The sequence below is a fragment of the Girardinichthys multiradiatus genome, chromosome 14 (genome assembly GCF_021462225.1).
Source record: "Girardinichthys multiradiatus isolate DD_20200921_A chromosome 14, DD_fGirMul_XY1, whole genome shotgun sequence".
NCBI classification, from domain to species: Eukaryota; Metazoa; Chordata; class Actinopteri; order Cyprinodontiformes; family Goodeidae; genus Girardinichthys; species Girardinichthys multiradiatus.
In genome coordinates, this window is record NC_061807.1 from 35226944 (window position 1) to 35238408 (window position 11465).

General features: G+C 40.6%; 1 protein-coding gene across 3 annotated transcripts in view; it reads left to right on the plus strand.

The window, feature by feature from the left end:
- The window catches only part of zgc:109889 (uncharacterized protein LOC553542 homolog), a 45552-nt gene extending 34316 nt beyond the window's left edge, over positions 1-11236 (plus strand). For 2 of the 3 annotated variants that reach the window (XM_047386237.1, XM_047386236.1), the window contains exons 4-11: positions 2562-2715; positions 2829-2946; positions 4025-4093; positions 4634-4678; positions 7343-7476; positions 8496-8795; positions 9340-9755; positions 10569-11236. In XM_047386237.1, coding sequence (XP_047242193.1) covers positions 2562-2715; positions 2829-2946; positions 4025-4093; positions 4634-4678; positions 7343-7476; positions 8496-8795; positions 9340-9755; positions 10569-10726 — 1394 coding nt within the window. In that variant the 3' untranslated portion in view covers positions 10727-11236. The remainder of the gene's footprint in view (positions 1-2561; positions 2716-2828; positions 2947-4024; positions 4094-4633; positions 4679-7342; positions 7477-8495; positions 8796-9339; positions 9756-10568) is intronic. The other variant, XM_047386238.1, reaches the window with a different exon arrangement.
- Positions 11237-11465: the final 229 nt, after the last annotated feature.

An 11465-nucleotide genomic window follows, 5' to 3' on the forward strand; every position in this document is an offset into this window, starting at 1 on the left:
CAGGACTTAAAGGGATGAAGAAAAAGTGCATACATATTCAAGAATAAAGTAAGTGTGCTGAAAGAAAAAAGAGAGAGTAAGAAGTCTCTTTGAAGATGTCAGAATCAAAGTTGCAATGGCTTCTACTGCAGTGGATTATTTATTTGGCCACAGAGACAGAGGCTTAGGAGGCAGTGATCAAACACTGTTCAGATGCTTTCACTGCAAACTGCAAACACACACACACATATATGGATCAAAACAGCCCTTTGCCTTTTAGTTTTTTAGGAGCAAGTCTCAGCATACAGAGGTTAAATCTTTCTGTCAACCTCTGCACATATAAATGCTTATTGCTCAGTAAACCACTGATTGGGACATATGTTACACTGTTTGTGGTTTAACCTTATTATAAGCTGTGCTGGTGTCGACTGATCCCACCCGTATGTGCGAATGTGTGTAACTGTGGGTGTTTTGCCATATGGGAGATCCTGGATAGTTCTGTGTTAACCTCTTACAGTGTTAAAGGAATGACACACACACGCACGCTCACACACACACAGCTGCACAATAACAGGAGTGTCTATATTTTGTTGTTTACGTGTGCCTCAGAGGCAGAGAGAAAAATGATGTGTGTGTGTGTGTGTGAGAGAGAGAGAGAGACAGAGAGAGAGACAGAAAGAGAGAGAGCAGCTTCTGTTCTCACCTTAAAGTGTGCACATGTACGTTTACGTTTGTATCACACTGCAGGCAATTATTTAGTGATTAGTTTATAACCTGATTGGTAGCCAATATACTGCTGTTTGACTTATATTTTTCTGTTTTTCTTGTCTGGGAATGCTAATTGTAGGATGCAAATTTATAGTAGAGCTTGCAAGTAAATTATTTTTATTGCAGAATGAATGGAGGGATACTGTAGAAATGACATTTATTGTAATCTAAGGTGGTTGATTCATCTAACTTTACTGCATTCCTAGTCTGGGGTCTTTTTATGATATACTTCTCAGATGGAAAGCCACAGATGTTAGGAGGAAGTAGAACAAGTATTTAAACATCTCCATAAAAAGCATTGTTTTGATAATATGTTCTCAACTTCTAAAACGATGGACTGGATTCTTTTAACAATAAGAGCTATTAAATGATACCATAGACCGCACATATTTGTCCTATTCAACATCAGGTTTACGCCCAGGAACTAAAAGATGTTTTGTCTGAGTACTGAACGTATGTGTTTTTTGTGCTAGGAGACAAATTTAAGCTAGTATTTGGTAATATTGTAGTGGCTTGATGGCAGAAGATGAAAATTAAAACACAAACTTAAAACCCACACAACAATCACAAATGTCACATCTAAATAATATAGTGCACAAGAGGAAAGCCATTGTTCAAAGAAAGCCACAACCATTTGGAATAAAGCTCTATGGCCAAATGAGTTCAAAGCTGAACTTTTTTGGCCTACAGGCAAAATGTTATGTGAGGTGGAAAAGCCAACATTGTATATCACCCTAAACACACAAAGCTCACACATAGTGGCTGCTGCATCGTGACGTGTGGATGCTTTTTTAGCAAGGAGAGGCAAGCTGCCCAGAGTTGAAAATGAAAGGAGATTAAGACAGGGCAATCCTGAAATAAAGATTGCAAAAGACTTTAGACTGAGATAGAGGACCAACTTCTAGCAGGACAACGACCCCAAAGGTAAGAGCTACAGTGTGAATGGCCTAGATCAAAGCATGTTTTAGAATAGCCCAGAATCTAGACCTAAATCAAGCTGAAAACCTGTGGCAAGACTTAGAAATTCGTCTGTTCATCCCAAAAAAAAAGTGCTAAATTTTCAGTCAGTAGAGCAAAGCTTGTTGATGTTCTGCAAGATACCGGTTCAGATGGCTGAATGCCTGCACACCACACTTTTCAGATTTGTATTTGTAAGTAATCACAAACACGGTCATTCCACTCCCACTTCTCAATTATGCACCACTTTGTGTTGGTTTATCATATGAGTATTCCAATAAGATACATTGAGATGTGTAGTTGTATTAGACAAAATGTAAAAATGTTGAACATTTTTAAGGCCCGGGAAAGAAAGTGATTTCCTGGAGTTGAAATTAAGTTACAGACTTTGTTGTAGTAAATGATTCTGAGCAGAAATGAAAGGTAAATATACCCTAATAGTTCCCACCTTTGTGAAATTACAGTAAATTACCATCAGCTTTTCGTCTTTAGATCTGTTATGTACACTGAACAAGTGTTTGTCTTGGAATTTATGAGCATTAAGCCTAAATCATAAGTAGCCACATGCCAGTTAAAGGTAAATCCAAATAAGTGATTATCATGGCTCTTAGATTATTCTAAAACCACAAATCCTTGCTCTCATTTTGGCTGTAAAATATGCATATCTGGCAGCAGAGGGCAGACGACCATGCTGTAGTTTTAACAGGATTTAATCTATCTTGATTTTAAGAAATCAAAAAGTGTATTTCTGTTCTGAATTTTTCAACACAACCAAGTTAAGACAGTGTGCAATCCTGCTTAGTTTTTTAGTGATGATGTTAACCAGATTCTCAATTCAAACTCCTCTGTTCTTTCAGTCTCCCTGCAGGACATCAACATGAGAAAAGCGTTTAAGAGCAGTACCATTCAAGACCAGCAGGTGGTGTCCAGGACCTCTGTGCCAAACCCCGTGGTAGAAATGTACCACCGCTGTGACAAGCCCCCGCCGCTCAACATCCTCAGCCCTTATAGGTGAGTCACATTTGGAGTCGGTCTGATATCAGTGGTTAATGAATCTGTCTTCTTTTCTTTCTTTTGTGTTTCTTACTTTTTCTTGTTTTAACCATGCTCCTCATCTCTGTAAGGGATGACAAGAAGGATGCGTTGAAGTTCTACACCGATCCCTCCTACTTCTTTAACCTGTGGAAGGAGAAGATGCTGCAGGCCACTGAGGACAAGCGTAAAGAGAAGAGGCGGCAGAAGGTAGGCAACTGTTTCCATGTGCGTGCCAGTAGAGTGCAGTTGTATGCAAAGCTGTATTTTTGTTGTGAATGTACAGTTGGTGTGTCAGTGTGGAGCTAGAGACAAGTGTGTTTTAGAAAAGTTCAAAGAAATAAATCCATTCTCTGATTTAAGTTGCTTATTTGTTCTCTTTTGCCTACCTGTGTCATGTTCTGCTGTTATTTGAGTTAATGCTTTTCTATCTTAACGTTCTCACCATTAGCTTTGCTCTGTTGCCTACAGCCGCAGCTGGGGGATACTTATTGTCAGGACATGATCAGAGCTTTTTACAACCTGATATCTGCTTATACTCATTAAAAATGAACCACTTTTTTCTCAGGGTGGAATTATTATACAACAAACAACTTCAATGAGTTTTTGAAACAGGAATTAGATGTTTAGTTTTACATTTATTGTAGATTTTCTCACCACACAGGGTCAGAATTTTGCATAGAGGCTCAAATCTTTATGTACACCAAAAATAATATTTAGAATACTGTCCATTGGCAAGTTGACCCACGACCGCATGCTTTTTCTAGCCATCAACAGCCATCTGACGCATGTCTGCCATGATATTGGCAGAATTGGTACAGCTGATTTAAGAACTCCCTGCTTAGCTGGAGCTGACTGTTTCAGAGTTGATGTTTGATGGTATTTTATTTGGATTTAGTCAAACAAATAAGAAATCCTTCCATTCAAATCCCAGAACTGCTGCTGCTGTATGCGTTTGCTGCCTTTTGTTGATGTTTCTGTTAAATGCATATTTTAAATGCATATTTCATTTTTTATTTTTTTTTTTCCTTTTCTTTTGAATGTGCTCATTCCAGAGTACAAATCAAAATTTGAACCTTAAGCTTACACTTGAGAAAAACAGTAGGTCTAAACGGTGAATGAACTGCAGGAGGCTGCCTCAGACTTTGCTTTCCTTTATTCCCTCAGTGCCTCCTCCTTCCTTCTCTTAGTCGTCTTTAGCTGGCTGGCCTTGGAAGATGCACTTCCTCTTTCCTCTTCCTCTGCTCAGTCTAATGCACCAGCTTGTCTTTCTCCCATGTTTCCATAGGGCTGTCCGGCCCACCCTGACAGGCCCCACTCCAGACAGGCCCCACCCAGGAGCCCCCTGTCCATCTCTGTAAGGCGACCCAGACCTACCAAACCCCCCTACTCACAACCCACCCCCACTCCCCTTGCTCCTTCCCTTTCTGCCCTCACACACTATTAAAACACATAATACATCAATCTCCACTCAGGTACAATGCACACACACAGTAATCTAGAAAGAACGGGAATATTACAGCACTCAAAGTAATGTTTAATGTATGAAGAAACAACATCTACACACACACACACGAGTGTGCACTCCTGTCTGTGTGTGTTTATACTGTCACGGTATTTCACCACCTCACCCTCTCTCTAACCTCCTGTGTTTGGTTTTGGTTAGTTTGTTGTGTTCCCACCCATTTTTGGCTCCGTCATCCACCGTGTGCTAGTCTGTGTTGCACAGTAGTGAGTTGTGAGTAGACCAGTGTGTGTGTGGCTGCGTGTTTGATTCAGTGTGATGAAATCATTGGTAAAAGGGGTCCAGATCACGTCTCTTCTGCAGAAGAATAGCCAATTATCTGTGACTGAGTTTCTCTCCACTCCTGTTTGTGTCTCTATGCGTCCTCCACAGGAGCAGCAGAAGCAGGTGGAAGACCAGAGCAGAGAGGTGAAGAAGGTCAGTAATAATTTGCTCACATCGTCACCTGTCTTCTGAGATTGTCAGATTCCAGTCGCTAGCATACAGAAGCCAACACAATGCCAAGAAGGAAAGACATCCTAGAAAAGAAGCTGTTGCCAATAAATCTGGGAAAGAGTTTTAAGACCATTTCCAAATATTTTGGGGTCCATCATTCCACAGAGAGAACTATTATTCACCTTTGATACATTTAAGGCAGTTAATAACTTTCCCAGGAGTGGATGTCCTGCCAAATTTATTTCAGACTGCGCAATGCTCAGAGAAACTGTAAAAACACAATACATCCATCTCAGAGTATACAGGCTCCAGTTAGCATGTTAAATGTTACATTTCGTGACAGAACCTAGGTTTGCAAGGTTGCATCTGACTAAACCAAAAGTCTTATGGGGCAGTGTTTGAATAGTTTAAAGTAGAGATGTTATGGTGAACGCCAATCATCTCACACTAACTGTCAAGCACAGTGGTGGAGACATTATGATTTGTGCTTGTTTTGCAGCCACAGGACCTGGAGACCTTGCAATCATTAAGTCCTCCATTAATTCCCCAATGTTCCAAGCAATTCTAGAGTCAAATGTGAGGCCATCTGTTGGATGGCCTCACATTTGACAGTTTCATTTTAAACTATTTCATGAAACGAGGCAATGACCCCAAACACAGACTGACTGAAAAAGAAAAGGATCGAAGTGTTGCAATGGCCCAGCCAAAGTCCATACCTTGACCAGTTTCAATGCTGACGTTGGACCTAAAGAGAGCTGAGCAGAAACAAATGTCTGCAAACTTCAATTAACTGAGGCAATCCTGTAAAAGAGAGTGGGCCTAAATTCCTTTACAGCAGGTTATGCGGGTTTATTTAATAAATATTGACAGTTTGGAATTTGTTTTATGCTCGTTTAAGGTTAGATTTTAAAAAGTTAAGAACCTGGAAAAGACCAGATTATTTTTAGTATTTCCTGATATTTAAAACCATAGAATTGAAACAGGGTGTGGTTTTTCTTTACCATGACTTTACAAAAAATTTTAATAAAAGCAAAATGCATCATATTCAATGTACCCCAGTCATGTTGGCAACTTAATTATTCAAAAGGGATGAATAAAAGCAACAACAACCAAAAACTCCAGACACACTTCTGAAGAAGACATCATTCTGACTGGGAAAAGTGAGAATAATTTAAAAATTATGTAGCAACCAACAATAAATCCTTCAGTCCATCAACAAACAAAACAAGAAAGATAACTACTATATACACTCACCAGCCACTTTATTAGGTATACCTGTCCAACTGCTTGTTAATGCAAATTTCTAATCAGCCAATCACATGGCAGCAACTCAATGCATTTAGGCATGTAGACATGGTCAAGACGATATGCAGCAGTTCAAACCAAGCGTCAGAATGAGGAGGAAAGGTGATTTAAGTGACTTTGAACGTGTCATGATTGTTGGTGCCAGACGAGCTGGTCTGAGTATTTCAAAAATTGCTGATCTACTGGGATTTTCACGCACTACCATCTCTAGGGTTTACAGAGAATGGTCCGAAAAAGAGAAAATATCCAGTGAGCGGCAGTTCTGTGGGCGCAAATGCCTTGTTGATGCCAGAGGTCAGAGAAGAATGGACAGACTGGTTCAAGCTGATAGAAAGGCAACAGTAACTCAAATAACCACTAGTTACAACCAAGGCATGCAGAAGAGCATCTCTGAACACACAACCCGTCAAACCTTGAGGCGGACGGGCTACAGCAGCAGAAGACCACAACGGGTGCCACTCCTGTCAGCTAAGAACAGGAAACTGAGGCTACAATTCACACAGGCTCACCAGAATTGGACAATAGAAGATTAGAAAAACGTTGCCTGGTCTGATGAGTCTCAATTTATGATGCGACATTCGGATGGTAGGGTCAGAATTTGGCGTCAACAATATGAAAACATGGATCCATCCTGCCTTGTATCAACAGTTCAGGCTGGTGGTGGTGTAATGGTGTGGGGGATATTTTCTTGGCACACTTTGGGCTCCTTAGTACCAATTGAGCATCGTGTCAACGCCACAGCCTATCTGAGTATTGTTGCTGACCATGTCCATCCCTTTATGACCACAGTGTACCCATCTTCTGATGGTTACTTCCAGCAGGATAACGCGCCATGTCATAAATCACGAATCATCTCAGACTGGTTTCTTGAACATGACAATGAGTTCACTGAACTCAAATGGCCTCCACAGTCACCAGATCTCAATCCAATAGAGCACCTTTGGGATGTGGTGGAACAGGAGATTCACATCATGGATGTGCAGCCAACAAATCTGCAGCATCTGTGTGATGCTATCATGTCAATATGGACAAACTCTGAGGAATGTTTCCAGTACCTTGTTGAATCTATGCCACGAATGATTAAGGCAGTTCTGAAGGCAAAAGGCGGTCCAACCCGATACTAGCAAGGTTTATCTAATAAAGTGGCCGGTGAGTGTATAATATATGGTTTTTTGACCAGTTATCAAATTGGTTGTAAGACTGGAGCAGTTATGACATTACTAAAAAAAGGAGCATTCTCATAGGTTATTGAACTTTTACCAAAAGATAGAAGAAAGGTTTTATTGGTTCTATTATTGTAGATTTTTTTTTATTATTTTTCCTGTTGTTTCACCCTTGCAGGTGCGTAAGGCTCGTAACAGGCGTCAGGAATGGAACGTCCTGGCCTACGACAAAGAGTTTAGACCAGATGCAAGGCTCACCCCCTCCCCTTACCACGGCATGTCTTCTGAAGGATCCCTGTCCCCAGATAGCAGGTACATGCACACAAGCCTGAGCTAACCTCAAACCATGTCAGCTGTACCTCTAAGCTACTTGCTTCTTTGTTTCTGTTTAATTCTAGCAGCGGCCAGCACATATTCATTTTACCATGTTCAATTAAATATGTCCAGAGGGTTTTTTTTTATGTTAGAATTATATGAAAAATCACATTTATAAAAAAGCAAAGTATAAAGATTTACAGTGTCTTCGGAAAGTATTGATACCCCTCAAACCTGTTTATATTTTGATATTTTAGAGCCAAATATTTCATTCTATTTTAATAAGATTTTATGTGATAGACCAACACAAAGCAGTGCATAAGTCTGAAGTGGAAGGAAAATTATACATGGTTTTAAAATGTTATTTACAAACAAAAATCTAAAAAGTAATATTTGCATAAGCATTCAGACCCTCTTTACTCTGATACACCTAAGTTAAATCCAGTGCAACCAACTGCATTCAGAAGTTACCTAAACAGAATAAACAAAGTCCAAGGAATGAATACAAATCCCCACGTTTTTTATGTTAAAAAAATTGGAAACCATGTATCTTTTTCTTGGTCTTTACAATAATGCACTATTTTGGGTTGGTCTGTCTCATAAAATCATAGTATAGTAAATTTAAGTTTAAGGCTGACAAAATTTGGAAAGGATTAATGGGTATCAATACATTTGTGAAGCACTGTGAACTACCTACCTGTCTTCTTTGAAGTTCTGTGCTGCCCTCTTCTGGACAATGTAAGCAATGTTTTCCTTTTTCTTTGCAAATGTACTTTAATGCTTTTGTAAGAATTAAGGCATCACATGTTGGATAAAAAACTAATAGCTGAACAACAAAGCAAGAGAGCAATGCAAAAATAAAGTGTATGGAAATCAACTAATATGGAATCCAAGCAGGTGTTGCCTGCCTCATTAATTGTTTTTTTTAATTTATTTTATTTTTCTATTGATCTCAATGTTAGGATGATGCTACACTTGAATCAACCCTACTCTCCTTCTTAATTTTAATCCAATAGGTCAATGGCGTCTGACTCCTACCCAGCAAGTCCCAACCACCCGGCTAACCAGGCCCCGACCGCCACGCATCCCACTGACCACCATGCCAGGGATCACCTTGCTGCCGCCCAGACACAGTCACTTGATCGTGGCCTGAGGCCAGCAAACCAGCCCCCTGGAGCTGCTGGGGCAGTACCGCCAGGTCGTCACGTAGCCTCTCTAGGCAGGACCTCGTCAGCACATGGTGTTCAGGCTGGAGGAGATCCAACAGTTAACGGGCCAAGGCAGCAGTCGATTAAGGAGTACAGAGCTGGGCATAGGTAGGCTTGCTAATTTGGTAGTAAAACTGACATCATGGACAATATTACAGTTGAATTACTACAATGGCTTTGATTAGTTCAAATGATTTTATTGTACTTATTGTACATCCATTTGGTTAAAGAAACATTGAGGACTTCAAGGTTTGAATTTTCTCACATTACGTTATCCTTCTAAAAATGTATTGATCTCAGAGTTTTCATAAACATTAAGTGCCTTTGGTGATGCTATTGGTTTTTTCTTCCTAGTCGTAGTAAACCAAGTATAAAGGCATCTTAGAAGTGTTTTTGCTGTTGTATTGGGGTCTATAGTCCTAACCAGAGTTGGAGCTAATATTCATCCTGGCTGATTGAATTACAGGTGGACAACGCTAATCTTGATTGTTAACAGATCTCACTTATCTGCTGTACATGCAAAGAAACACAGTCATGTTTCTGTAAGATTACGTAGAAATCTAATAGGTAATTCAGATTTTGACCAAATTCAGATAGGTTTTGGGTTTGGACGGTTGAACCATACATTAACATTGTTTTTTTCTCTCTCCAGTGGGCAGCCCTCCACCATCCCAGAGTACTACATTCCACCAGCCCCTCCACCACCCCCCCCAACTATCCCTTCTGCCCAGACTGCCTTCGATTCTGCTACGGCACCACCCTCTGCTGCCGCCTCCGCCATCCCCCCGACCTCCTCTGTCCTATCCTGCCACTACTCCCCCTCTCCTCCTCCTCCCCCGACCAACTACGTACCCTCACCAGCCCACCCCCCTCCGGGCGCACCCCCAGCTGCACCTCCGCCCCCACCTCCTGGAGTGCCAGCGGGACACCAGGTTCACCTGTCCCCATTGCATGCTGCTGTTGGCCAGGCGGCTGTGGATTCGGGACCTTCGACAAGGAAGTCGACCATGTTGGGGATGATTCCAATGAGCGACGCCCGCTCCGACCTGCTGGCCGCCATACGTAGAGGTACATGAATCTGGATTTCAAGATTTTTGGCTAATATCTTTATTGAGTTGCTGTTCATTTGTTGAAGAAACATGATACAGTTTAATATAGCATGGATATCCTGAGGTATCTCAAGATGGGCAATTAGAGCAACATTATAGTTGTTAATAATGGGCCAGCTCAGGGCTCGGGGGCCATTTGCTTTCATTCTACGGTTTGGCCTTTATGCTTTGCAATTTCTCTAATCTAGCCAAATGTTGTCAGAAAAATATACATTACAGATGTTCCTTAGTCCAACTTCTTTGCTATTTAAGTTTAATGAGTTTGGAAGACTGTAATTAGCCACAATCCATCCAGATTACGCCTTTGGTGTATGCTCTCTTTATAACTCTGTGTATTTACCTGTGTATTTTATTCAATTTTTACTTCCTATTGCTCAACTTTTATTTACAGAGGAACCTTTCTAGACTGCAGTTTTAGACATTTTGTGTTCTAAATACAGTACAATAAAGTCGGTCTCTAAAGACACTGAACATGTGCCTATCAAATATTTTGGAAAAGTATTTATACAGCTTGTAGTTTGTTACATTACAACCACAAGCTTCTATGCATTTTATTAGGATTGTAAATACTTTTCCCTGATGCTATACAATAAATGTTCCATTGAAAAAATATGCCAAATGCTACTGCTGAAAGTGTTTCTGAGTTTAATTATGTTTACATTTCCATATATATATATATATACTTTGAGTAGTATTTAATGAATCAGCAGATACAATGTCGACTGACAAAGATCTCATCAGGCCTCATTGCTCTTCTCTTTCTCCCTTACAGGCATCCAGCTAAGGAAGGTGCAGGAGCAGAGGGAGCAGGAAGCTAAGCGGGAGCCTGTTGGCAACGATGTGGCCACCATCCTATCGCGTCGCATTGCGGTTGAATACAGCGAATCTGATGATGACTCAGAGTTGGACGAGAACGAATGGTCTGACTAAAAAGAAAAGAAAAAATGAGATGGAGCTGGGAGGCTTTACTGGTCGAGCTAAAAGAGAGGATGATGGGAGAGAAATGTTACATTGACTTAGTAATGAAGGAATAGGGTTAGTTTTGAGGTTTGCAGTTTAACTCCAAGGTTAAATAAAAACCAATCATACATTTGTTTACACAGATTGCCGGGTACGGCTTGTGGAAGGCCAAGTAACAGGTTGATATTTTCAGCATGCATGGTTGCCCCTCACAACGCCTCTTCTTGGACTGAGAGCCCAGATGCTTTTGTATGAGACCACTGGTGGTGTGTGACACAATAAACACACCTTCCATCTCAGCAGCCTTCCACCCCTGTCAACTCATTTTTAACCACAAACCCATAAACATCTCCCTACCTATGGAAGCAAATCGTTACCATATGGAAAAAGCATTTCCAGAAATGCTTTATCGTTTGAAGAATGTGGCTGCATTGTTTGACTCATAAATGAAATTAGTAATCAATAATACTATTCAATTCAATTCAGTTTTATTTATATAGCGCCAATTCACAATGCATGTTGTCTCAAGGCACTTCACAACAGTCAGGAACATGCATTCCAATTAATCCTAACCATTGCAACAGGATTGCAACTGAATCTGACTGCACAACAGTGCAGTCAGATTCAGTTATTTATTCAAATTGGATAAAAAGTCCCTAACTAAGGAAACCCAGCAGATTGCATCCAGTCAGTGACTTGCAGCCTTCCC